This window comes from Cryphonectria parasitica (assembly GCF_011745365.1).
Source record: "Cryphonectria parasitica EP155 unplaced genomic scaffold M406scaffold_5, whole genome shotgun sequence".
In the NCBI taxonomy this organism is placed as follows: Eukaryota; Fungi; Ascomycota; class Sordariomycetes; order Diaporthales; family Cryphonectriaceae; genus Cryphonectria; species Cryphonectria parasitica.
The window spans coordinates 3,272,686-3,298,487 of record NW_024468913.1 but is presented as its reverse complement, the minus strand read 5'-3'; the positions used below and the strand labels follow the sequence as shown (position 1 = coordinate 3,298,487).

The 25,802-nt window shown below is 53.4% G+C and overlaps 11 protein-coding genes across 11 annotated transcripts; 6 read left to right on the top strand and 5 right to left on the bottom strand.

Moving 5' to 3' along the window:
• Positions 1-1,986: 1,986 nt before the first annotated feature.
• Positions 1,987-5,227, top strand: M406DRAFT_258748 (uncharacterized protein; the record flags this gene model as incomplete). The annotated part of the gene is made up of 5 exons (XM_040917250.1): positions 1,987-2,093; positions 2,171-2,525; positions 2,585-2,840; positions 2,908-4,089; positions 4,203-5,227. The coding sequence occupies 5 exons, from the start codon at positions 1,987-1,989 to the stop codon at positions 5,225-5,227; spliced, it is 2,925 nt and encodes a 974-aa protein (XP_040775928.1).
• A 357-nt stretch (positions 5,228-5,584) lies between these two features.
• M406DRAFT_322815 (uncharacterized protein) lies at positions 5,585-6,756 on the bottom strand. Its single transcript, XM_040919697.1, has 2 exons — positions 6,215-6,756; positions 5,585-6,078 (listed from the first exon to the last, which is right to left on the bottom strand). The coding sequence occupies exons 1-2, from the start codon at positions 6,459-6,461 to the stop codon at positions 5,684-5,686; spliced, it is 642 nt and encodes a 213-aa protein (XP_040775927.1). The 5' UTR covers positions 6,462-6,756; the 3' UTR covers positions 5,585-5,683.
• Positions 6,757-6,964: 208 nt separating this feature from the next.
• Positions 6,965-7,396, top strand: M406DRAFT_70526 (uncharacterized protein; the record flags this gene model as incomplete). Its single annotated transcript, XM_040925356.1, has 2 exons — positions 6,965-6,985; positions 7,073-7,396. The coding sequence occupies 2 exons, from the start codon at positions 6,965-6,967 to the stop codon at positions 7,394-7,396; spliced, it is 345 nt and encodes a 114-aa protein (XP_040775926.1).
• A 95-nt stretch (positions 7,397-7,491) lies between these two features.
• On the bottom strand, positions 7,492-10,306 carry M406DRAFT_278647 (uncharacterized protein). The gene is made up of 3 exons (XM_040918356.1): positions 9,339-10,306; positions 8,680-9,250; positions 7,492-8,616 (listed from the first exon to the last, which is right to left on the bottom strand). The coding sequence occupies exons 1-3, from the start codon at positions 10,247-10,249 to the stop codon at positions 7,699-7,701; spliced, it is 2,400 nt and encodes a 799-aa protein (XP_040775925.1). The 5' UTR covers positions 10,250-10,306; the 3' UTR covers positions 7,492-7,698.
• Positions 10,307-11,116: 810 nt separating this feature from the next.
• On the top strand, positions 11,117-12,317 carry M406DRAFT_356747 (Lumazine-binding protein). The gene is made up of 2 exons (XM_040923518.1): positions 11,117-11,400; positions 11,486-12,317. The coding sequence occupies exons 1-2, from the start codon at positions 11,325-11,327 to the stop codon at positions 12,163-12,165; spliced, it is 756 nt and encodes a 251-aa protein (XP_040775924.1). The 5' UTR covers positions 11,117-11,324; the 3' UTR covers positions 12,166-12,317.
• On the bottom strand, positions 12,302-14,122 carry M406DRAFT_62007 (uncharacterized protein; the record flags this gene model as incomplete). The annotated part of the gene is made up of 2 exons (XM_040924759.1): positions 12,302-13,738; positions 13,817-14,122. The coding sequence occupies 2 exons, from the start codon at positions 14,120-14,122 to the stop codon at positions 12,302-12,304; spliced, it is 1,743 nt and encodes a 580-aa protein (XP_040775923.1).
• A 950-nt stretch (positions 14,123-15,072) lies between these two features.
• On the top strand, positions 15,073-17,162 carry M406DRAFT_346798 (Phosphoacetylglucosamine mutase). Its single transcript, XM_040922222.1, has 2 exons — positions 15,073-15,892; positions 15,962-17,162. The coding sequence occupies exons 1-2, from the start codon at positions 15,116-15,118 to the stop codon at positions 16,847-16,849; spliced, it is 1,665 nt and encodes a 554-aa protein (XP_040775922.1). The 5' UTR covers positions 15,073-15,115; the 3' UTR covers positions 16,850-17,162.
• A 1,238-nt stretch (positions 17,163-18,400) lies between these two features.
• M406DRAFT_356746 (S-adenosyl-L-methionine-dependent methyltransferase) lies at positions 18,401-19,642 on the bottom strand (the record flags this gene model as incomplete). The annotated part of the gene is made up of 6 exons (XM_040923517.1): positions 19,462-19,642; positions 19,351-19,364; positions 19,259-19,278; positions 19,067-19,176; positions 18,608-18,939; positions 18,401-18,542 (listed from the first exon to the last, which is right to left on the bottom strand). Coding segments are annotated over exons 1-6 (699 nt in total), but the record flags the coding sequence as incomplete, so codon positions are not given.
• A 1,599-nt stretch (positions 19,643-21,241) lies between these two features.
• M406DRAFT_322812 (uncharacterized protein) lies at positions 21,242-22,476 on the top strand. Its single transcript, XM_040919696.1, has 2 exons — positions 21,242-21,839; positions 21,930-22,476. The coding sequence occupies exons 1-2, from the start codon at positions 21,631-21,633 to the stop codon at positions 22,117-22,119; spliced, it is 399 nt and encodes a 132-aa protein (XP_040775920.1). The 5' UTR covers positions 21,242-21,630; the 3' UTR covers positions 22,120-22,476.
• Positions 22,477-22,912: 436 nt separating this feature from the next.
• On the top strand, positions 22,913-24,083 carry M406DRAFT_260529 (uncharacterized protein; the record flags this gene model as incomplete). The annotated part of the gene is made up of 3 exons (XM_040917374.1): positions 22,913-23,731; positions 23,819-23,900; positions 23,995-24,083. 3 exons carry the CDS (start codon positions 22,913-22,915, stop codon positions 24,081-24,083), a joined length of 990 nt encoding a protein of 329 aa, XP_040775919.1.
• Positions 24,084-24,273: 190 nt separating this feature from the next.
• M406DRAFT_292207 (uroporphyrinogen decarboxylase) lies at positions 24,274-25,672 on the bottom strand. The gene is made up of 4 exons (XM_040919019.1): positions 25,616-25,672; positions 25,498-25,539; positions 24,875-25,410; positions 24,274-24,807 (listed from the first exon to the last, which is right to left on the bottom strand). Exons 1-4 carry the CDS (start codon positions 25,665-25,667, stop codon positions 24,334-24,336), a joined length of 1,104 nt encoding a protein of 367 aa, XP_040775918.1. The 5' UTR covers positions 25,668-25,672; the 3' UTR covers positions 24,274-24,333.
• Positions 25,673-25,802: the final 130 nt, after the last annotated feature.

The following is a 25,802-nucleotide window of genomic DNA, read 5'->3' as shown; positions in this document are numbered from 1 at the left end:
AATCTCTCCTGTCTGGCTGGCCTGAATGAATATCTCCTTGAGCACCTGGATCTCTTCGAGGAAGGCAGGTAGGAGCGCGGTCAAATTCTTGGCCGAGAATCCCTACAAGGCTCGAATCAGTCTATTTAATTGAGGATATGTGTGAAAAACCCGCGGGGATGTACTTCAACGCCGACATGGTACGTACTGGATTGAACACGCTCCGCCACGTCTTCCACTCACGACCCTCCATGGTCACCAGATCGCGCATACCCGTCAGGGGCCCCAGCTCTCGGGCAACCAATGGTGATTTGAGGAAACTCGTCTCTTGCGTGAACTGTGCAATCATGTCTGGGTGGTAGACACTGAGCATCATCTCACCAAAGGGCCAGAGGTCCAAATAGAGGACGCCCCCGGCGCAGGCCTCAGGATATGCCTTGATCAGGACATGACACATTCCAAGCTTGGTGCTTCATTTGAGTGTCAGCAGCAGTCGTCGTGGAACTCCAAGACGTCCAAACTACCTACTAGTCACTCGGGTAAGGGGCAAGTGCCTTGCCTACGTGGACCAAATGGCCAAGTAGAAAGGAGTGGGGGAGCGTTGGCTGTTGTTCTCATCAGCTTGGGCTCGACCATTCATCCCCGAAGCGGACAACCAGCAGGAGCACGTACAATGTCATACAGCTTCATTATCTTCCGAAACCGTGTCCTCGCTTGATAGAGGCGCACGAAAAACATGACCAAGCCCGCGAGTGCTACGACCCCGACGGACCAGCCCAGCAGCGCGGCACTAGGCTCAAACAGATCATTCCACAGGATAGCCATGTCGTTTGTTGTGCGTCAAAGATGCAAGGGACTCAGCACGCGAAGGTAAGCAAACGCCTGGGTTGGTTATCAGGTTGGTTGGGCATACGGTTAGTTCTTATATGTGAAAGTTCTGCCTAGTACAGCTTGTTAGTGAATCCTTCGGGTCCACATAGTATCTCGGACTCGAGCAACGACAAGTTGTCGGATCCTGACAAAGGTAGCAAGGGCCCTGGCGTCTCGTGTAAGGGTTCGCCTACCTGTCACACCTGTATTTATCTGTTGGGTTGTGGAGTCTCTCCCCTGGGGCCAGGTGGCCATGAGATGTGCTCAGAGATACCACATGCGGAGAACATGATGAATAGATCATAAATGGAGGGAGGGGCCGGAGATAAGAAGGGAAGAATTGAGAAATATGCCATTTACTTTTGTCGTCGCGTTCAATCTCCGCGATCATAGCAAGAGAACCCGGCTCATTCCCGATGGAAGCACTGACGGCTGCAGCGCTTGAATACATGTGCCAGAAAGAGCCCACAAGACGTTTGCCAATTGGGGTCTCTCTGAGTGGATGCAAAGGCTTGGGCAACAATAGCCCAGTGCTTCGGTAGCCCTCAGGATCCTAGCGGGCTGAGGCTGAGGCTAATCTACAAGTGTCGAGGTCGAGGTCGAGGTCGATGATTGATTGTACGGTCTGCAGGGAGATGGCCTGTTGTAAGGGCCCCACCTTTTCTGCTTAGTCAGACCTGCCAAGACGTGTTTCTGCTCTCTGCCTCCTTCTCAAGGGCCCGTCACTCAGTCACCGCGGGCTGTGAGGATGCCATTGGTGACAGCCTCTTGAGGCACGTTTCTTTTACGGATATCGCTTACTTTATAAATCAATTCAACCCCCTTCAGACAACTTTTTTTTTTTTTTTTTTTTGGTATGAACTGGGTTTGGATATTGCTACACAAAAGACCTGGCTCTTTTGAATACAGTAATTCGCTAGGGCGAGAACGGTCTAATTCTTTCTAGTAAGAGCCACGAGCGCGGCCCTGACAAGAGAGGTGCAGGCGATGGCCTAGAACCTCAGCCCTGTGTCCCCGCCCCCCAAGACCCCATCACAACATTCGCTTTCACACTTGGCTGGTCCGCAGATGGCCTCGTCAAAGATGCCTATGATGCTGGAGGAACACATGGATTCTTTAGGAGGTGGTATTCCAACCATGGACGACGACCTGTTTGGAGATGAGGTCTTGCCCATCCCACCTCGACCTCCTAGCAAGCAGCTACAGCAACGTTTGGACGAGATGCGAAGTCGTGGGTGCTGCAGGTAAAAACCAAAAAGTGCCCTGCATGGTCCTCCTCTTTGAGACTGCACAGGTGAGAGCTGACTCGAGAGGACCTCAGGACCATCGCGTACTCCAAACACGGCATCATCGCGTCCATCTCGCCAGATGGCACACATGTCAACCTCCAGTGCCCTCATGCCAGGCCTGATGATGGCCAATGGGAGCTGAACGAACCCATCCAGTGTTCCATCCTTCCCGCTCCTCTCCCTGGAGGGCCTATCGTCCATCTGGCTTGGGCCCCAACAATGGCGCCCGAGCTGGCCGTCATAGATGCCTTTGGCCGCATCTGTCTGCTCGGCTTCCCTGTCCACCTTAACAAGGCGGCCTTCAGCAGGAAGTGGGACGCAGATGCCCAGGATGACCTCCACTCTGTTGTTGGCTGCTACTGGCTCCCTCTTCATTTGCCCCGAGGGGTAAGTGCCGTCCCTCGCAGTTTTAAAAAGTACAGAGTAGAGTATCTGATGTAGTGCAGGTCAACATCATATGCGGACCGGTCGTAAAGGACGACGCAAACGCAAAATATCAGTTCAACAATACCTATAACCAGACCATTGGGCCATGGCATCCCAACCCGCAAAAGAGTGCGTTGGTCTGCGTGACCGCCAGCGGCCTGCTCAAGCTGTTCTTCTCTCAGAACAACAACCAGCTCCAGGAGATACATTTAGAGATGGAGAGCGTAGCCTCGTCCGACGACCTGATTACGCACGCTAGCATCTGCTCTGAACGAGGTATGTCTCTTGCACAAGGAAAGAGTTTGGGGTGTGATCTAGAAAGCTGACACAGAATGAATGCTAGGCAAACTCCTGATCGTGCTCGCTACCGCTGCCAAACAGCTCAAGGTGATCCTCGCTGAGATCAGCTGGGGGATGCCGCAACCACAACAAGATAAGCAGATCCCTCCCGGAAGCCTCCCTCTCCGGCCCTCGCTCAAGATTGAGCACGTACATACGACAAGCTGGCTCCAGCAGGGCTCGGCCGATTCCCATCTGGATACATCCATGGACCAGATTTCACACCTGGAAGTACTGCCCCCAGTCTTGGACATCAGGACCAAGGTCATGACACCTGCTATGATACTGGCTGTTAGGCTGCACCTGCCCACTGCGCGCTCGCATTACAACCTTGAACATCAGAGCATCATAGACCGCTGGACTGTCGCATTAGACCAGCCTCAGCAATTGCACCCGGCGTTTGAGCAGCGCGGCTCCAGGGCGGGAGCGTCTTCATCCCCAGGCACTATCGCAATGCTTAACAAGGGCGAGTCGATCGTCATCAACAAGATCATCGTCTCCATCGAGACGAGCCTATACGGCAGGGTTATATGCATTGGATTCAGCGACGGTACCGTTCAGTACCGAGACCGCATTACGATGGCCGAAATCTATCAAGAAGAAAATGACCGACAGATCACAATCATGCAGCAGGCCGGCCTTCATTTTACGGACGAGAAGCCCAGCTTGCATACGAGTTTCTCGTCGAACAACTGTTCATACGCTCAAATATGCGAGAACGGCAAGGTTCGCTGGAGCAGTCTTCAGTATCCAGCGGCAGAGATCAGCGCAACCAAGGCCGATCCTCAGCACGATGCTGTGTTCGCCAGCTTCGTGATGGCCTTTGCCAACTCTGTGCACCAGAACAGCAATTGTGATGACATACTTGCCATTGCGAGACCATTTGCTGAGAAACAACCCCGATTCATCATCGGTCTGCTCAAGGCAGTTGTCAACACCTTAGGCGTCAACATCGATTATTCGGAGGGCAATCCTCAGGACCAACTCCCTAGGAACGGGTATCTCCACTTCATAATGAGTGTGCTCAACCATTTTGGCTTTCAAGGAGACTTTCGACCGAGATCTTTCAGTGGCAGGTTCATCGGGCTGGGCCTGAGCCTTCGAAACATCATTATCCTCATCACGATGGCGACCAACGCGCCTAACGAGCGCATGAGGGAGAAAATTAACCCTCTTGATGACCCCGGTAAGTTTTTGCAGCATCTGTCTGTCCACTTCGTCTCCTTGATTTCCTCCTCCCATTACCCCCCCCCCCTCCTCTCTTTCCTACCGAGTAAAGAAACTAACTACATTACTCAGAGGTCGTTGTTGTTCTTTCGAGCAACATGAAGTGGGTCATCGACCTGATGTCGTGGATCACAGATGGCCTTCTGAGCCTACGAGACGATCCGAAGTTCATGGAGCTCCTCGATAATCCTCAAAGGTTTTCTGAAATGACCGAGTATCTCAAGGCCAAGAACAATGTATCTCTACATCTCTTGCTCTGCTCTTCCACGAGGTGGTTGCTGGCCACGGTCGTTCGGCGATTTCCTTACCTCCAGTCTATATCCCAAAAGGCCATGCAGGTGTTGGATCCTCGGCAACCCGCAGGCTCAACAGAGTCTCCCGGCACAGGCGTCCAGTCTCTGTACCAAGCCTACGCAAGGCTCCAGCACTCCATATCCACGGATCTCATCAAGATCGAAGAATTTGAGAAGCTTCTCGCCAGCGTGTCCGCCGATGTCCGACAGATGTACCAGGGCACGCTGGCCCACCTCCAACAGAAACAGCAACAGCAGCAGGGTCAGCAGAAGCCCGGTCAGCCGAACCCCGCCGAGCACGCTCTTAAGAAGGCACAGGCGCAGTGCGAGCTGCCGATCTTGTTGGCAGACCAGCCGCCAGCCAGCTTCCAGGGCCTTGTGAAGAAACTGTTCGAGACAGACCTCAAGACCATCATGGGCTCGACGAACCGCTCCGAGCTCTTCTTCACGGACTTTCCGCTGCTGGATGTCGAGGATAACGTTCACAGGCTAGCCAGGCGGAAGACTGACGGAAGATACGTGGACATTTTCAGGAGGATAGAGCAAAAGGCACCTCAACTGGTCAACGACGCCGCCGCCGCCAACAATGGTGGTAGTCCCGCTGTCTCCAAGCTACTCCAGCAGCCGGGACAAGAGGTGCAGCAGAACGGAGAGACGTCTCGCGCCGACCAGCCAGGCTTCCGCAGGTGCACACGGTGCTGCAGCGTCATGGAGGAGCTGCATGCGACCCGGCCGGGCTTCAACTTCGTCGTGAGCCTGCAAAGGAAGTGCGTTTGTGGTGGAAGCTGGGCTGCCTTGTCCTGAGTGCTTCAGTACTGCTTACTGTACGACACTACAGGTCGAGAAGAAGATGGAAAAAAAGCGAAAAAGAAAGATGACCACGTCAGAGCGAGATGTATCGTGGTTGCGCCCCTAGCATGGTAGACACCATGTTCAAGGCGAGGCGGGATGCCTCTGTCATTCGAGATCGAGATGTTTCCTGGATAACATCGCTTTGTCCTAATTCAAAAGCTATTTCATGTGTGTCCCAAGGCACGACCCAGCTGGATCTTATACATCCAACCTCCCGGTTTCGACTTCATTCCCTCAGATGGTTTTGCGATGCAGTGAAGGCACCAAGAGCACTCGGCGTAGGCCGCAAAAGATGGTTAATCAGGTAGTGATCCGTCAGACCCATAGATTTGTGATGATATGTATGTGCAGATGAATATACATGGCCAGCACCACAGGCCCAACAAAGCAGTGTAAATCCTTTCATCTTTATCCTTGCGCTGGAGCCTGCTTCTTGGGATCCCACACCATAGGCCACAAGAATGTCTTCTCCTCTTCCCCTTCCACCTGCGCAGTGACCATCCCCAGCTCCTCGAATCCAAAGCGCGGGTACACGGCCCTCGCCATGGGTGCCGCCTGCAGCACGGCCACCACCCCGTCGCGCACGGCACGGTCCATCCCCCACCGGACGAGCCCCCGCGCAACCCCGCGGCGCGTGAAGGACGGATGTGTGCCCAGCGCCTGGAGGTAGATCTGGTCTATCCCATACACGGGGTCGAGGTACCTGGCGTGTCCCTCGTCGGCAGCACGCGCATGCGAGGCAGAGCGCGCTGCGTTGGCATCACGCCGTGTCTCGGCGCCGGCGGCATTGAGGATTGCGGCAACTTGGAAAATGTGAGAGGGTGTCATAATATCATCCAAGACGTGCCATAGTAGAAGGAGGGGAAAGGGGAAGGAGGAAGAAAAGGAAAAGAAAAGAAAAGACAAAAAAGGAAAGAAAGAAAGGGGCCTTCAACTTACTATTGGGCGATTGATACTCTTTTCCATGTTTCCTCAAGTTCACGTATGCCACGTTCCACGCCGCATATCCGCCAGCCTGCCACGCGCCAGCCGCCTCTTCGTACACCTCCGCGATGAGAACAGTGCAGTCCTCGTTGTCGGGCGAGATCCACGCCTGCACGAGGATGCGGAAGAACTTCCTGTGGTCGTCAGGGTGCTCGAGGCGGCCATGGAAGCGGTAGTCCCACCAGTCTTTGTCCTCGGGCATGGCGGCGATCAGGACGTCTGTGACGGTGTCTACATCGTCGAGACTAGCCTCCCGAATGCGAATTTCTCCTGTACGTGCCATGAATTTTTTTTTTTGGGGGGGGGGGGTGCCCTCCCTCTTCTTTTGTCCTCTCTCTCTCTCTCTCTCTTCTTCTGGGGGAGTAATTGATGTTTTGTTCACTGTTGTGGGTGAGAGGACAACACCTGCAAATTCATATGAGCAATTGTGTGAGAAACCCGATCTCAGGCTTGGAAGGACAAATCGTCCATAGGTCGGCACAAGCTCCCTTAAATACTGTTGAATCAGACATACTGAATATTGTAAATCGTCGTCGTATTAGTAAGACATGAGAGAGGGTTGAAGTTGAAGGAAGGGGAAACCGGCTCCACAGAGGACGGCACAGCATCCACTGCGGCGTGAGTCAACACTTCCTCGGCCCAAAGCGAGCGAATCTTGCCTAGCCTTGTTTTGTTGTTCTAGTTGCATTCGAGATCATCGCGAATATGGCAAGAGCGTTGGTGAAAGTAAGTGTTGAGCAGAGGGAACCAAGCCTTTTTGGGAGGCGCAGAGGGTAAACTGAGTCTTGCTGTTGTGAGAATGAAAGTATACAGTACATCCCCATCATTTCCTCACAAGACTTTTTGTTTTCTCCTCTTCTCCCCTCTCTCCATGTAAAATCCACCACAAAACTCAAGAAAATCACAACAGTACAACCTCAGCATCCCAAAAAGAAGAAGGCCCGTCAGCGCGAGGGAGCGTCCTCGTCGGCTGGCCAGCCTAATTGCGGCATGGTCAAGGATGGTTGGGCCGATAGGCCCACTTTCCAGCAGTCATACGGGTTGGACATGTCGCCCGGCATCGAGGAGGGAGGCTCACACGATTCTAGTTGGGTTCCGCCGAATCGATGGCAGCAGCAGCAGCAGCAGCAGGATTGAAAGGGGCAGAACTAGTAAGTGATCAGTCGGAGGCTGCACAGTACACGGAACATGGATGTTCAGGCAATATTCAGGAAGGGCCTTTGCGAAGATAGCGGCATGATTGGAACTGGTATTTTCATGAGGAGCCATTTTATCGATTAGACCTTGTGCATTTCGGCCTAACCCAGTCTCCCCCTTCTCATCAACGGTCTGAATGTCCCCTCCAGCACCAAAAGTAAATCGCTGTGCCTTTGTCGAGCAGCTCAATAGTGGCTCGACCCATCCCCAGAAAAAAAAAATTGCCCCGTCTACCCAGCATTCTAAGCTGCTCCCTGCCTCTTAAGCCAGTCCTCATGTAACTTTTTCTGTCTCTGCCAGTCTTTCTGCAGCTTCTTCTGCTTGCTCTTGGTCACCTCCTCGCCCTTGGCATCTTTGGTTGGTATGCCGTTCTCATCCCAAGCCGAGAACTCGGCCGTCCTGAACATCTCCGTGTGGCTGACCTTGGCTTTTTCATCTGCTTGCCGCTTCTTCTCGACCTCCTCCGCCTCCCTCTTGGCCTTGGCCGCCGCCTTCTCAGCAGCAGCACGCTCGCGCTCCAGCCGAGCTTCCTTGACTGTCTTGTCCACAGGTCGGACCAGCGCAGGCTGTCTGTCACGATCCTCCAGATAGATGTCGAGTTCCCAGAGGTGGGTATCGCGAAGTTGATCGCAGAGGGCAAGAAGGTCCTTGGCGGGCGCTTTCTCGCTTGCAAGCTTCTTGACGTCCGTCTGGAACTGCGTGAAGACCTGCTCGTATTTCTCCCCGGCACCGTGGGCCACTGATCCGGTCGGCTTCGCCTTGTCCGCTATCTGGATCAGCTGTGAATGGTCCAGGGCGCCGGAACGAGATTTCTCGCGGACCTCGTCACGCAGCTGGGAGACGGGATAGATGAAAGGTTGCGCCTCGGATGGTATGTCAACGCCGGACCAAGCCACCCGGGAGAGGTCGTTCACATCGCCCTTGGCATCCAGTCCCAGGATTGTTAATATTTTCGTCACCCACCGCGCGATCGTCAGGGTGGCATCGTCAGGCACGTCCGCCATGACATTATATTTGGTCACGAGATCGGAGATCGCCCTCATTGCCGCAGGTGTGTTGAAGGAGTCGCGGAAGGCCGTGTCGACCTCCTCGGCGGCCTTCTTGTGCACGTCCAGGATCTGTTGTCTGGCCACCTCAGCCTTGGCCTTAGCCTCTTGAATCTTCTCTTCGGTATCGGCACCAGCGGCGTTATAAGTGGCTTCCGATCCTCTCTCCGCTGCAACTCTTGCAGCGTCCGAGGCCTTGTAGAAGAAGTTGTTGATCTTGTCCTCAAACGAGGTCGTCGCCCGAATGATCTCGTCAGTGACCTCAATACCGCTCTCCCATGCGCCGAGCAAGAAAGCAATGCGAAGGCTGCGGTAAGTCCACTCTTCGCGCTCGAGGGCTTTTCTAATCGTCGTGAAATTCTTCAAGGACTTGCTCATTTTTGCACCTGCGATGCTGAGATGGCCCATGTGTAAGAAGTAGTTTGTCCACTGATCTTTGCTCCCCCAGTATGCCTCGGATTGGGCCAGCTCATTGTCGTGATGTGGGAAGCGGAGGTCGACGCCGCCGGAATGGATGTCTAGCTTCTCCCCCAGCACTTCAGAGGCCATGACTGAGCATTCGATGTGCCACCCCGGCCGTCCCTCGCCCCACGGGCTCGGCCAGGATGGCTCACCTGCCTTGCTGGCCTTCCACAGAGCGAAATCGGCATCAGTCCGCTTTGTGGTGGTCTTGCTCGCTAGCGAGCCCTCTCCGTCAGCCTGTAGGGCCTTGTCATTCCGACTCCAGGGCTCGAGTCGGGCATAAGGACTGCAAGCAAGCGTCAGCAACACTCATTGATACACACCTATCCAGGCTTGTCACATCGATCCACCCGGGGGGATGGGGGGGCACATACTGGCCAGCCTCCTCGAAAGAAGCTATGTCAAAGTAGACAGATCCATCAGGGGTCGCATAGGCGAAGCCGTTCGCTATGATCTTGTCGATAAAAGTCACAATCTCGGGCACGTATTCCGTAACCCGCGTGAGAACATCAGGGTCGAGGACATTGAGGGCGTGCATGTCCTCAAAGAAGCGGTTCTCAAACTTCTGCGTCAATTTTGTGAAGATGGTGTAGTCTTTCGAGTCCACAGACGTGCCGTGCAACGAGTCCAAGTACGGCAGAAGTATATCCTCGGCGTCGGCGTAGAACTGCTCAGGTCCGATGGACAGTTGCAAGGCAGTGGCGGCAGACTTGGCAGTGTTCATGTGCATCTTGAGCTTGGCCTCCTTGTCGCCTGGCGTTTCATTGTCCCCTTCCAGGGCCTTTCCCTCTAGAACCCTTGCGTACGCATTATTCTTCTCCAGCTCGTAAGCTTCTGGCTTGGTGTCCTCGGGTATCAGGGGGAGATTTTTCTTCAGGTAGGCCTTGAACGCCGCCTGGGCCGTGGACAGGACGTTCTCATCGACTTCGGGGTGATCTCTGCGAAAGTCTGCCAGGAGATGCTGTTGCCTGGCGCGGAGGATGATCTTGTCGTCGATGTCGGTGATGTTCATGACGAACTTGACGTTGAAGCCGAAGTAGTATTGGACGATGCGCCTTACCACGTCTGTCGAGACGTAGTTCCGGGCATGGCCAAGGTGTGCATCATCGTAGACCGTTGGGCCGCAGGTGTACCACAGGACAGTCTTTCCATCAGCACTGATGGGCACGAACTTGTCCTTCCTCCTGGTCAAGGAGTTGTAGATGGCAAGGTCTGGAACGGTGACATTGTCGGCGAGGGGTTTGGGAGCAGCCCAAGCTGGCTGCTGTCGGGTGGTCGAGGCCATTCTGGCGGTGGAGGATACGAAAATGAGTGTGGTGATGGCGGGGTTATGCGATGACGATGTGCATTGCCAGCTGGCCTTGGATGTTAGTTGGTCTGCGGATGGCAGTCTTGTCTGGGAGTTGGGGGTGGATTTGATTTACCGGAAAAGAGAGTGAGAACGGGATATAGATCTAGTGCTGGACCACCTGAGGAGGTGATTCATCCGTGGCTTGGACTTTTGAGTCACATCACATGTAGCGAAGGTGTTGTTGTGTGAAGCAGGGGAGTTTTTGAACAATGGTGGGGTGTTTCTTTTGATGGGTTGCTGAGGTCGACTTTCTGCGCTCCGTTACCCCACAGCCTCGGGCGCTAAGTACCACAGCACAAGGGATTGACCAGCCCCACGTTAGCAGTTAGTACAATGAAGTACTGTATAACATTTTGAGGTTGACCTCCCAACATCATTCTCTATATTGTAAGCAGTTTGTTTTCCATGTTCCAAAAATATCCTACAATCTCAGACAGGCATAGTATTGCAGAACGTGTATTTCTTCCTGCCTGCATATTCAATTTTCAATAGTGAAGAAGAAGAAACGCCGTCGAGTGCTGCCAAGGTCTGCTGTGCAGGTTCTGACTCTTCATCTACCTAAAGTTGGGGTGACTCCCTCAGATGCCATGTAGTAAGACGTATTTGACACATGTCCAATCCATGACACATACTTCAGCAGAATCATCTTCTACCGATACACTGCACAAGGTCCAATGGAGGCTGACGCTCCGAGATGATCATTGGGAAGAGGAAGTAGGCTGTTGAAGATGTCTTTTTCTCCCGTTGGTAGTGCTGCCGAGACCGGCTCCGATTAAGAGTCGAGTTTACAGCAGGATGGACCCTTGATTAGGTATTTGAATACCCTGAAGCTCAGTGCTGCAGCCCCACCAAAGACCCGCGTACCACTACGTAAGTCACTTTGCATGAGAGCATCTCCGATATCTAATGATGACGAACTCTCTCGCACGCCCCAAAACTTCGACCCAACCTTGAAGGACATAACCTAATTCTAGAATCTCAACCTCGCGGGTCTGATATCAGACATTGCATGAGTCATTCCATATTTCAAAACGAGGTTCATCTGAAAAACAAAATGTTCACCGGCATTGTCGAAGAGATAGGAGGTAAGATTCACATGTCACACCCACATCCTTCCTTCGGCTCACTCATAATCGTGACACTAACATTCACCACTTCTCCCTCAAACAGTTGTCGCCGAGCTCAACCCCTCGGACGCAACAGGAGGCACCTCTCTCACCGTCGCCCTCCCCAGCACCTCCACCCTCCTCTCAGACTGCCACGAGGGCGACTCTATCGCCGTCAACGGCGTCTGCCTCACCGTGGTCACCTTCACCACTACCCCAACCCCATCCTTCACCGTCGGCGTGGCCCCCGAGACTCTGCGCGTCACCGACCTCGGCAGCCTCAGCAAGGACTCGCGCGTGAACCTGGAGCGGGCCGTCCGCGCTGACACCCGCATGGGCGGCCACTTTGTGCAGGGCCACGTCGACACCACCGCCACCATTGTCAAGAAGGAGCCCGACGGCAATGCCGTGACCATCCGGTTCGCGCCCGCCAAGAAGGATGTTCTGCGCTATGTCATCTACAAGGGCTACGTGGCGCTGGACGGGACGAGCCTGACAGTCACCAGGGTGGACGACGAGGAGGGCTGGTGGGAGGTGATGCTCATTGCATACACGCAGGAGAAGGTGGTGGTTGCTGGCAAGAGCGTGGGTGACTCGGTCAATGTCGAGGTGGACATGATGGCCAAGTATGCTGAGAAGAGTATGCTGTGGATAGGCGAGGGCGGGTCGTTGCCTTTCGTGAAGGAGCTTGAGAAGACGGTACAGAAAATTGTGGCCCAGGGACTGGGTGGTCATACCTCGTAAGGCGAAGCTGGATAGGTAGGTGTTCACATGTCATTCCTTTGCGGTGAGTGGGTGGTTCAAAATTTGTACACGAACTGGCCCCCAATTCAGAAATACCCGTGGGATGTTGAAAATACATCTAAAGACATCCCCTCTCTCAGGCATCGCCCCATACTTCCGCGATCTTGGCACTTAATGCCTTGCCAACCTGCTTGCTCTTGACCTTGTTTCCCAGCTGGCTTGACACCAGTTCTCGCCTCCTCTTCTTGCCCTCCTCCCCAGAGCCGCAGCGGTCAAACGCCTTGACAAAGTCATTGGGCGTCCTCCAGATATTTTGTATCTCCATTGCCTTCTCGCCTGTGACGCCTCTCGTGCACATGAGCATCTTGAGATACAGGTCCCTCAAGGTAAGCATGTCTGACTTGGACACTAAGGATGCAAATGCCGGGTAAGTGATGTAGTAATCTGATCCGGGCTCCTTTGCACGAAGGTGATGCAGCAAGGGCAGATAATTTTGTGCCGTGATGACTCTCGTGGGGATGACTTTCAGAGGTCTGCTCTCATATTTCTTCTTGAGAGCCTCCGTCATCCTCGCAATGTATCGTATGGAGTCGTCCATCTTTGGTGTCTTCTTTACAGTAAAGCCATTGACCACCTGTGTCGACGCGATGGCAGACTGCACAGACTCCTCATATTTCTGAAAGTGTTGTTGGTCGAGTGAGATCTCCTCAACAAGGTAGGTGACATGTTTCACCCCTGATCTCTTCAGCCGAAATTTTTGTTCGTGAAAACGACCGTCTTTGATACTACCGATCAGATCATCGAGCCGCTTTCGTTCAATAATATGGTCCAGAACGACTTCGTCGCCTTCCGCGCCTGACCGCCGCAGGAAGTCCTGGTCGTGGCACTTGGCAATCCATTGGGCATCACCAAGCTCCAAAGCCCGCATAATGGGCCTAACGCCTTTCTTGGTCAACTCATCTTGTATGTAGTCTCGATCTGTCTTCGCTCGTACTTCTCGCACATCCAGCACAAGATGCACCGTGAAAGAGCCGGGCCTGAGTATGATCGGTGGAAAGGTCGGTAGAGAAGATTCGTCCGAGATGAGTGATCCTTTCGTAACCACGTCGGCATAGTTCGGCTTGCTGCCAAGAGATCTGTCATCGACTTCATCCTCTTCAGGACCGTCGAGATCCGCCTGTCGAGGCTCCGATGCTTGGCTGATAATCGGGACGGCGTTTCTAACGTGGTCACCCCTCCTCACCTGCCTGGTATCGCCAGCAGCCATTGCGTCTCGGATTTTTCGGGCAACCTCCCAGCCCTCGTCCGTCAGCGCATATCTCTTTGTAGGTCTTCCACGTTCGTACACCATCTCGTGTTGCAAGAGAGTCTTCATCGAATTCCAGGCCGTATAAAATTTGCCAGGTTCGCTCGGCGCTGTGAAAGATGAGTCGGAGTGCGCTTGTGCCGCCTCGATCAAGTCCTGCTTCGCCATCCCTACAGGCGCGTCCGGGTCCATTTCTGATAATGCGAATACAAGGGCGTATGCGCCTGAGCGGTAGGCCGGGACATATTGCTTGGTCTTCCTGGGTTTCTTTGCCGGTGGTGCTGACGGCTCAGCTCCAGCACCATCATCGTCGCCGTTGCCACCGTCGGTTCGTCCCATCCCTACCGCAGTTGTTTTGCTGGGTTCCTTCCGTTTTCTCGACGCCATCGGATGCTCTGGCATGGGCAATCCATTTTCATTGCAGTGTTTCTGGAGTAAGACTGTGAGCCTCTCGCACAGCTTGGGGCCGAAACCCTTGAGCTGTTGTAGCTGGGACGGATGGTCAAAGGCAATGGGACAAGCCTTGAGACTGTTAAAAGCCTGCCTATAGGTAGTGACGCCCTTGGTGTTTCGTTCTTTTGCTGTGTCGTACCAATCCTTCACCCATGAGAGGAGGAGTGGGTTGGCGCACTCGGCATCTTCGACAGGCATGGCGCAGTGTGAGTGATGAGCCAGTGGCGTCGTCGACCTGAGCAAGACGAGAAAAATAAAGAAAGAAAGGTCGTAAAGCCAAACGACAGGCTATAGACAAAATGATTGACCTCACAAAAAAAAAAAATTCAATGATCCAAGGCGGAGGGTCTGGCGGGCGCGAATAAACAACGGTGATGGTTACCAGAGTGAACAAAACCTTAATTGATATGTAGAACGCGTCTGGTCGCGTTGACGTCAAGTGTTCCTTTACAGACGACGTACAAAACAGTAAGTGGACACAGGGAAGCAGGGGGTCCTACAGCTACTGAACTTCCGTAGGCGAGGGAACCAAAGGTCGCTATCGAGTTCAGTATGCCACTCTAGCGAAAATCTGTTAGGGGCATCGTCTCTCTAAACTTATAATTACGTGAGAATGCATGGAATCCGTTGCTGTTTGCGGACGTCACAGAGTATTTGACCCGATTCGGGACTTTTGATTGAATACGAGATGCAATGCAAACATACTCAGTCTCCCCTTGCATCTTCTATTCTGGTCACTGCTCGATGGATGGCTACAGGATGACAGCGCTAAACCTCTTCCCAGCAGCTGAACCACTTTACTTCGGTACAAAGCTAAAATGTCTGGGAGTAGCAGGTTTCTTACATTCTTACCTTTTGACTTGAGTAGGTACAAAGTACATACGTCCTGCCTCTAGAGTGTATGCATGTTTAGGTCACTGTGGTACTATGTATAGCAGGAACAGCGGGGTAGCTTGGAGAGGAAGCCTGGTTCTACGCACTCAACGGAGGGGAGCTCTCAGGGTTCTCTCAGGGGCTAAGACCATGCGTGTTGGCCTGGACAGCTCAGCAACCTCAAGCTCCCCATTAATATAAATACCGCTTTTCATCCCATTTTGTTGATCCCTTGCTTTGCCCGCTGTTGCTCTTGTCATCCTTTCCCCTTGCCACTTGTTGTTATATTTTGGTTTCCTCACACAATCTTCATCCACCATGGCTGCCAACGATGACAAGATCCTTGCCGCCTCGGCGAAACACCCCATTGTCCCTCTCCCTTCTGGCAGTGCCTACAAATATGGCACTGCTGGTTTCCGCATGGCCTCCGACCTCCTCGACGGCGTGACCTTCCGGGTCGGCCTTCTGGCTGCTCTGCGAAGCCGCAAACTGGGCGGTGCCACCATCGGCGTCATGGTCACAGCCAGCCACAACCCGGCCAAGGACAATGGCGTCAAGGTTGTCGACCCGATGGGTGAGATGCTCGAGCAGGAGTGGGAGTCTCACGCCACCAAGCTGGTCAACAGCCCCTCCGACAAGGACCTCCTCGAGGCATACAAGGCTCTGGCGACCCAGCTCAAGATCGATCTCAAAGCCCCCGCCAAGGTCGTGTACGGCCGCGATACCCGCCCTTCGGGTCACACCCTCGTCACTGCCCTTGCTGATGCCCTCGAGGCCACTGGCACCGAGTTCGTCGACTACAAGATCCTGACCACCCCCCAGCTCCACTACCTGACCAGGGCCACCAACACGGAGGGCACCCCCGAGTCCTATGGAGAAGTTAGCGAGGCCGGATACTATAAGAAGTTTGCTGATGCCTTCGTGCATGCCCTGAAGGGCCGAAAGATCAAGGGAACTCTGTCTGTCGACTGCGCCAACGGAGTAGGGGGTCCTAAACTGAGCGAATTCCTCAAGTATATTCCCAAGGGCAAGGTCCCCTTCGACGTTAAGGTGGTCAATGACGATGTGCTGCGGCCTGAGGTGTTAAACCTGGAGGTAGGTTATTTCCCCGGATCCTGACTAACTACCAAGATATTATGCTAAATCACTCTTCCTTCCTCCCAGTGCGGTGCCGACTTCGTCAAGACGAAGCAGCGAGCTCCTCCACACCCCAGCCCCAAGCCCGAGCTACGATGCTGCTCCCTGGACGGCGACGCCGACCGCCTGATCTATTACAGCACCAAGACCGATGGAAGCTTCTCTATGCTCGATGGCGACCGCATTGCCACCCTGGCCGCGTCGTTCATTGCTGATCTGTCCCGCTCCGCCGGCATCGAGAACGACCTACGCATCGGCGTTGTCCAGACAGCTTACGCCAACGGCGCCAGCACACGATACATCCAGGAGAACCTGCGGCTGCCGGTCGTCTGCACGCCTACGGGTGTGAAGCACCTGCACCACGCCGCGTGCAACTTCGACGTGGGTGTCTACTTCGAGGCCAACGGACACGGTACTGTGCTCTTCTCCAACGACGCCATGCGCACGTTCCGTGAGAAGGAACCCCAGTCCCCTGCACAGAAGGACGCTCTCGAGACGCTTGCCGCCGTAGGCAACCTCGTCAACCAGACTGTGGGCGACGCTATCTCCGACATGCTGTTGGTGGAGGTCATCCTCGCACACAAGGACTGGACCCTCCAGGACTGGGAGAACACCTACACCGACCTTCCCAACCGGCTGGTGCGCGTCGAGGTGGGCGACAAGGACCTGTTCCAGACTACGGATGCGGAGCGCCGACTCTCGCACCCGCCCAGAGCGCAGGAAGAGATCGACGAGCTGGTCAAAAAATACACCAGCGCGCGGTCCTTTGCACGGGCCTCGGGCACAGAGAACGCATGCCGTGTCTATGCGGAGGCCGCCACGCGTGCCGAGGCTGACGAGCTGGCTAAGAAGGTTGCGGTCGTGGTAGAGCATTACGGAGGCGGGCGGGCGGCTGCGGCGGCGCCGTCGGTGTAGAGCAGTGACGGGTCACGGCTGATCTCGCCGCTCCCGTCTGGGGCCCCACGCAGGGAGGCCCTCGGTCGAAGGTATGGGCCTTACAACAACGCAAAGGCAATGCATGGTTGGTTCAGACAGATCTCATGGTACTCCTATGAGCAGGATGCCATTGCTGTGGCAGAGGCACGGGGATTTGTGCAGTTCGGGCGGTCACCAAGACTGCTGCCGTTTCACACCCCCCCTCCGATCGATCTCGGAGAGGGCGTGTATGATGACGATGATGATATTGTAGAGTGCTCATCGGACGATAATGCTGAGCCCACGATGTTTTACATGGAAGACATGTCTTGAGCTAAGAGACCAGTGTCTTTCTTTATGCTTGTAACGAACAAAAAATAGGGAGGGGCTGGTTCCGGAGATTTCCCACTCTCTTTCCTTTTCAAAAGTAGTATCGGTATCCCTGGAAGGGCAAGGGAGAAAAAGAAAAAGGAGCAAAAACCATTTCATGACTGGATTGCGGATAAAGAGATGATCATTCTTTTATACAGGCAGATAGATTCCTGTTTTTGGCCGAGCCTGAACATTGGAGGCAAGCAGCATCATTAACAATACAGGAACATCTGACACAAAGATGGGAGTTATGCGATTTCAAAACGTGTCATTGATTGCTCCTTGCACGTCGTTCCTCTTTATTCGGTGTTGGTCCTTTCCGTGTGGGTGGTATCTCTCTCATACATGTAATTCACAGAGTACAAGCCCTGCCTTTCCCCTGTCCAACCCGTCTTGTGAATACCAAACGCAATGCTACCTGTGTGCTCGCTTCCCAGTGAGATGCCAAAGCTGGACAAGGGGAAAGAAAGCAAGGGAGAACTCTACTCCTAGATCGGTTGTCCCAGTGTATGTATAGTCTTGGGGTATCGACATTCATCGTGACCTGATCAGCTTCTCACATCTCCTGGCTCCCACCGCCACCGCCATCATCGCCCACATCATTGCGCTTCGAAAAGGTGATGCTCTGGGATCTGAATTGACTCCCCTCCCCCCAACCCTTGTTTCAGGTACCGTACGTGACTCGACAGCCGTAGCCTCGTCGACACTCCTCTACGCCTCGTAGTTGTGGCGTGGAACTCGAAGACATGTTGCCTCAACTCTCATCGTCTCTCGCTCTGGTACTTATTATCAAACAAGGTGGTCGTGTTTCTGCCCCGCCGATCTCGCCGTCATCAAGCTCTTTAACACATCTTGTAGACACAGACGCCCTCGCCGGTCCGGGTAGGGTCTGTGGTCTCGAGCTTGTACTCAACCTTGATGTCCAGATCCCGACGGTTCTTGTCGTTGGGGCCGCTGGTCAGCCTGCAGTGAAGCTTCTCGCCGGCCTGAACCGTCAGTGCGTCCTTGATGTAGAAGACAGTCTGCTTCCAGTGCGTATACTTGGTGTGGGGGCCCGTGGAGAAGGCAATGGGCTTGTGGCATGCGGAAAACTCGATATCGAACCATGCCACCAGCGCGTGGATGAAGTCGTCGCGGCGGGCGGTCAGGTCGAACGGTATGCTGAAGGCCAGATCGGCCGTCGTGCACTTGTAAAGGTCGAGGGTCAGAACGCTGGCGGGGTCGGTAGCAACAGCCTTCATCTCGACAGTGTCGACGAGGGGTTCGGAAAGGGCGGTCTCTTTCAGGGGGCTGTAGTCGAAGCCGTAGACATTGTCCCAGACTGACCAGTAGAATTAGCAAATCAAACGCCAGAACCAGACCGCCATAGAAAGATTGAGCACCCACATCCGATCTTCTCCTCCTTGTAATCACCATCCTCGATGCCGGCCACGAAGATGGTGGCCTTGTCAGGGAAGATCAAGCCGTCCTCGGCCAAGTACTTGTCGCGCGCGTAGAGCACGGTGTCGAGCATAGACTCGTAGAGAAGGAAGTATCCCATCCACTCAGAGATGATGATGTCAATCTTGGGGAAGGGAATCTCGATCTCCTCCATCTTGCCCTGAATCAGGGTGATCTTGTCCGCCATACCGTTGGTTGCGACGATCTCACGGGCCTTGAAGATGATGGTAGACATATCGACACCGACGACGTGTTTTGCGCCAGCCTTGACAGCGAACCTAATTCGCCAAGGAAGAAGAAAGGATCAGTGTTCTGTTAAAGTCCAGTAGACTCTGAAACAGCCCTGAGGGGCAGGCTGAGCACAACGATGCGATGCTGTACAGCAGAGGGTGAGGTCTGTCTTACATGGAGAGAATACCTGTGCCACAGCCAACATCGAGTACAACCTTGTCCTTGAACAAGTGCTTGTTCTGGACAATGGCGTTCATGTAGGAGCGGGTTCGGACCTCATCTTTCTGCAAAACACAAGCAAGAATATGATCAGTAAATTATCCTGGTCAACTCTGCGAAGAAGAGGGGGGGGGGGATGTTGCATACCAGCATTTCCTCATGAATGCCTTATTAAATTCAACCTCTGTCAGCGAATTCCCTCAATAGCAGGAACAAGATTGCAAGTCTGCCTGACATACCATGATGGTTGTAGCTGTGTGGGTTTGGATGTTAGAAGGTCATTTCTGTTCTGTTCAGGTGGGCATTGATGCATCCATCATGCATGTGACAAGAAACAAAGATGCTCTCACCTGTTGAAGTAGTGCTGCTCGGAGTGAGCCATCTCCTTGAGCTGCAGCTCAGCCTTCTCGACGTCCATCTTGTCTCCTGACATGATGAGGGATACTCTCTGGGGGATGAGGATGTAGAAGATGAGAGAGAGTATGTAGAGAGGGGGGAGGGGACCGACGTGACAGAAAGAAGTTGGGCTGCAGCGACAACTGTATCGAGAGCTGCAGTTGGATTTTTGGAGGGGCTCCATGTCAGGGTCCGAATTTTTCTCTCAGCAGAATGCGGCTCGACCCCTGTCAGTGGTGTATACCGCCTTCCACTAGTGCCTTTCCAGAAGAAATTCTAGGCCCTGGATCCCGGGGGGGCAAACTGTTTCCTTTCCTTCTCATTTTTCCTTTTGTCTACTTTCTTTTTTTTTTTTTTTTTTTTTGGGGGGGGGGGGGTAAAAGTGCATCACTGATAAGACCTTAGCATTAGTATTTTCATCCAGGTATGAGGCATAGTGCTTTATTGGTTGTCGCATTAACTGTCACTGTCAAATGACCACTTATCATTGTGAGTGCAATTGGAAATAAGAGCATCTAATATGCAGATGCTATATCAATCAATCACAGTGACTCAACCTGCAGAACACGGCGTCTCCATATGGTGAGCCAGTGACGCAAAAGTGGTGACTTCTGCACTCAGCAAATGCACATCAACATTACACCCTCTCCTTGCATTGAGTCTAAGCTGTAATGTGCTGTGAGTCTGTAACAGGAAGCACAGACAATACTGTTTGTACATTTCTCTTAGCGGATGCCTCGTTCTGTTGCTACTTATGTACAGGGTCTTGTTTCTCTTTTCACCAGGCTTGCCTGGGCCTACTTTGACATCAAGAATCTTTGACATCTTTTACATTTCTCACCATAAAAGCACTATGCACCGCGGGCCCTCTTGGCCGTTTTCTCAAAATAGTCCCAATCGAAAAGTTTCATTTTTGCGGGCCGAGCAATGAAAACTCGATCGCCCCTCTCTCCCAAGTGTACCCAGGCGCCTCGCCAAGGTCAACTCGGTCCCACAGCATGACGAAATCATCTGCCATGTGCCTGTTCTTTACTTTCTTCTTCTTTTCTACTCTTTCCAGATTTTAGCTTTTCCTCCCCTTTCCTTCCCCTCTGATCACCTCCTCTCTGGGCTACCAATGCCCTATTATGACACCATCGAGCCGGGCAAGCATATGATGGATGGTCCAAAATGCGCACACGCCGGAAAGGGTGCATCCCACCCGCTCCAAGCAACCAACCACCCAAGCTATTGTCTCAGGACGCCCGCGGGCACAATTAGCGCTCGGCAGTCAGGCGGTGGCCGTCGAGGCGTTTTCATTACGTTTTCGTTGCCTTATACTATGTACCATGTAAGACGACCACAAGAAGCCCAGCCCAGCCAAGCCCTCCCAGAAACTCGATCCCATGGGAAGGACAAGTAAAAAGGTATTTTTCCAGGGCAACTTGCTAGATTTAGACTGGGTATGACCCATTTCCCCGGACTCGGATGGGGTACCACCACCGTACTGTACTTTAAAATGGCAAAGACCAGAGCCTTCGAAAGTCCATCGTCCATGGATGTTTGCGCTCGTGACAAGAAATAAATAGAGAAAAGACTTTTTCTTCCCATTTGCCCTTGGCCACAATCTCTCTTCTTCTCTTTCTTTCTTTTCCCTCTCTCTCTCTCTCTCTCTCTCTCCCTCCTACTTCTCTCGCCTTTTCCTCTCTATCCCTTGTGACGTCGACTTTTTCAGACTGTTCAAAGCAGTGAGAGATTCCAAGTTTTGTCTCACCAAGTCCCCAGCGGCAACTTAGCCTGAGGATCAGCCCTTTGTCTCATAGATAACAAGTCGAATACCGCACCTTCCCACGACTCAAGTCTTGACCGGCCAAGGGAATTGAAGAAGAAAGAAAGCAAAATTCGAGCGGCATCTTTACGAGGAACACCGCAGCTCTGACATCACTACCTCTTTCACTCTCTCCATAAGATAGCAAATCTTCACGCAAATCCAGCCGCGCATCCGTTTTCTTCCTCTCGAAGCATCACAAAAAGGCCACTCGACCCGGATTTCTCCTACAGGAACGTCCTTCTCCTGCTACTCTCAACAAGAAAGAAAACCAAAGCAATATCAAATCACATTCCCACTGCTTACCACCACAACGATGGGCGGAGGCGGACAGCAATACGCGAGCAGCGGGCGCGGGGGCGCGGGGAATTTTATCGACAGCACCAAGTCGCCCAAGCTGCAACCGCAGGACCTCCAGACGCCCACACTCAAGACGGGCATGGTCACGACTGGGCGGGGCGGTTCTGGAAATATGGCTCTGAACAAGGACCCGGCTGAGACAAGGGCGCGTCAGGACGTCGAGCCGTAAGTTCTGCAATCCCAAACTTTCTCCCCTATGGTGGTCAATCAATCAGTCCAGTCGGTCCATTTTGCTAATCTGCTGCTGGAACACAGTGTGGCGCGCCGCGAGAGCCAGGGTGCTCAGCATAGCGGACGAGGTGGCGCGGGCAATGTGTTCAAGGGCGAAGACGCGGAGCAGGCCAAGAAGGCTGCGAACACCAATGCCATCACTGACGAAAAGGACGAGCACAAGGGGCTGGCGGCCAAGGGAAAGGCCCTGCTGGGCATCGGAAAGAAGGACTAGAGGTTCTCGGGATTGTCCACTGGGGGCCAAAGACCAAAATCAAAAAGTTCTAAAAAGTTCGGGGTTGGCAGATGACTTTGAGAAGTATAGTAGGAGGTCAGTAGTCCATAAAAAGGAAAAGGCTGATGAGGAATGAATACCCAATTGTGATTTTTTTTCTTTTCTTCTTCTTTACATTGAAATGGGGCAGCTATAGGCTGCAATGAATCACCTGATTCGGGAGGGGTCTACAATTAGGAAGGATTCAATTGATATCAAGATGTGTTATCGAAAAAAGAGGACGGAACTATGCATGTAAAGAGTGAGATTATGTAGAGGGCGAGACATGCGTCCCTTAAATGCTACCCTACAGTGATGACTTATCTCTCTCCCCGTCTAAGCGGTCGTCCGAACCTTCAATGTTGTCTGTCGCTTCCAGAGAGCAGCCTCGTCATGATGCGAGAGAACATACAAGGAACTTTTTCATCAGCCCTACCTTAATAATATTTCCCTAGAACAATCTTATTCGCATTTCTGCGCATGATGAGACAGCACAAATATACGCGTGGCCATTTTGGATTGTCGATGAAGCGCTTCTTTTGTGCAGATGCTCCGCGATAGGAGTCTTGCCGGTTTATGACTCAATTTTTATTTATATCATCACCATGTGGAACGTATATATAGATATATGTATGAGAACTCGGACATTATTTTACCATTGGTTGATAGCGCCAAGATCAAGGTCATCACCACGCACAGCGGTTCGAAATAATCATATATCAATTAACTTCAGATACACAGCCTTGCGAACAAAATGGCCCCTACCGTGACAGATACTTCAGGGCCCATCCCGCTGGCCCTCCTCGCCCCGCTCCAAGAACACCTCCCACACTCTTTCTCCGTCCTCCGGCGCGGGCAGTTCACACACCGCCCAGGAGGCACATCCGAACATGCCCACTTCCTCTTCGCGACCGACGACAAGCTCGCCCGACAGGATGAGGAGATCGGAGGGAGCCCAGGGCAGCAGCAGGCAGCCCCAAAGCACTTCGCCGCCGCCTACTTGGACCTCTCCCAGCACCCCAGCACCGAGATGTTCTTCTACTCGACACTTCAGGACGTCCCCCAAGGTGCAGACGCGACGACATCGTCATCATCATCCGCCCTATCACCTGCAGAGGTCGACCTCGTCCTGGACCTCGCCGTCGCCATCTTCCAGCGCGCGCGCGACATCGCCTCCGCCACGGCCGCCGACAACCGCCACGTCCTAGGCCGGCCCGGAGGCACGATGGTCGGGAACCTGCACGAAGCCACCTACCGGCTCCTAGTGGAGCGGCGCGGCTTCACGAGCAGCTACTGGAACCCGCACGACGTGTGGCTGTTCCGGGTGGACGAGCTGCCCGTGCTCCCCGCGGAGCTGCTGGCGCTGGAGACGGCTGACTTTGCGAGGGATGGGCTGCGGTGGGCTGCGGTGAGGAGGGAGGATGTCCCTCTGATTGCGTCGCGGACCAAGATCCCCAAGGTGGCGGATCACTTGATGTGTGAGCCGAATGTGGGCGTGAGGAACAGGGAGGGTGTGCTCGTTGCTTGGGGGTTCATGGGGAATGCTGGGACACTGAGCACTTTGCATGTCGAGGTGAGTAGAGCAAAAGGGGGGGAACGGAAAGATGACTTGCTGGCTGTCTCCTATCAGGATGGTTTGAGGTGAACTAACGAGTGACAGGAGCCGTATCGTGGCAAGGGTCTCGCAAAGGCTGTGGCCACCAAGGTATTACGGCAGCATAATTTTGGCGACGATGGTTGGGGTGAGTTTATGAGAAGCAGCCTCTGTTGTTGTTGGTGGTGGTTGTGCTGCTGCTATAGAACACGAGAGTGCTGATACAGTAATATGTCTTGTAGGTTCTGCTGATGTTCACATCGACAATGTCCAGAGCCAGGGGCTTTGTAAAAGCATTGGCGGTAAGAAGGGTTTGAGGACTAGTTGGTAAGCTCGGTGCTCTTCCAAAGCCCTGTTGGCTTTGATCATTTCGGTGCCAGACTGCCCCCTTTGAACGCACCTCTTTTCTTCTTTCTTTTCTCTGTTTACGTTCGGGCAGCTAACGAAATGTTTGCATAGGACTGTCATTGACTTCAACAGTATACCTTAAGTGGCGAGGACCCTAAGCTCTGCATTGTGGTAGGTCTGAGCAAGTATCTTTTTTAACGCTTCCTAAATAATATACAGTGGAAGACATCCATCTATGCTGCCAGCGTTTGACGATGAATTTCTTGCAGGAAGAATCTCAGATCATCCGGCTTGACAAACGGTGTGATACCGTGACCCAGGTTGACAATCCAGCCTCTCTTCTTCTGTGCCCAGCCAAAACCCTCGACCATGTTCTTCACGGTCTTGGTGATCGACTCATGTGAGCCGTAAAGGACGCCAGGATCAGCATTGCCTTGAAGCACAGTGTTTCTGTCGCCGCGGACCTTGGACGCCTCGGCCGGGTCGTACAACCAGTCCAGGCCGACGATGTTGTAGTCCGAGTTGCACATCGAGTCCAGGGCATACCAGGCGCCTTTGGGAAAGACGACCATGGGCACCGGGTCCAGCTGCATCGACTTCAGCTTCTTAGGCAGGTTCTCAGATATGTAACGTAGATAGGGCTCTGAGAACTCTTTGAAGGTAGTCGGTGACAACTCGCCTGCCCAAGAGTCGAAGACTTGAACAATCTAGGGTAGTCTCGTCAGCTCACAAACTGAAAGACAGGAGCGATAACCATCATGTCCGGGGGCTCACCTGAGCACCAGCCTCGACCTGTAATGCGAGGTAGTCGACGCAGAGCTCCGCAATCTTCTGTAAAAGAGCCTTGGCCTGCTCTGGATACTTGTAGATCCATGTCTTGCTGTGCACGAACAGCTTCGTACCGCCGCCCTCGACCATATAGCACAGCAGGGTCCACGGCGCACCGCAGAATCCAAAAAGGGGGACCCGTCCCTGCAGCTTCTTGCGCGTGAGCGTGATGGCCTTGTACACGTAGTCCAACTCCTTGGCCACATCGACGTGTCGCTCCATGACCTCCTTGTACTGCTTATCCTCGGGCGTCTTGAGCGGATCCGGAAAGTGCGGGCCCTTCTTGTCCACCATCTCCACCACCATTCCCATCGCCTGCGGTATGACCAGAATGTCCGAGAAGATAATGGCGGCATCAAGGAGCCCAGCGAAGCGCTCGATGGGCTGCAGGGTCAAAGTGGAGGCGATTTCGGGACTGCGGCAGCATTCGAAGAAATCACGGTTGCCCTTGGCCTCATGGTATTCGGGAAGATAGCGACCGGCTGAGTTGCATTATTGTTCAATAATCAGCCAACAGTCCAGATGCATCATGGGGCGGCTCAGCAGATCGGAAATCGTGTTCAGTGTACCTTGGCGCATCACCCAAATGGGTGGTCGCTCAACCTTCTCGCCTATATCCTCCTGAGAGGTTAGTCGTCTTCAAAATCAAAATTGGTTCAGAGCACCAAATAACCAAGGTTAACTTGCCCCGTGCTGCTCTAAGGAGCAGATCATTCTGCAACGGCTCGAATTGACCCATGCTTGCTGTTCGTTGAGGGTTGAGGTCGTGAGAAATGTACCCCACCATCTGAGGCTCAGAAGGAGAAGCTCCGACAGCAGCTAGAAAAGCTACATGTGGTGGGGGGGGGGGGTGAAGGGGCGGCAGCCTTCCCGG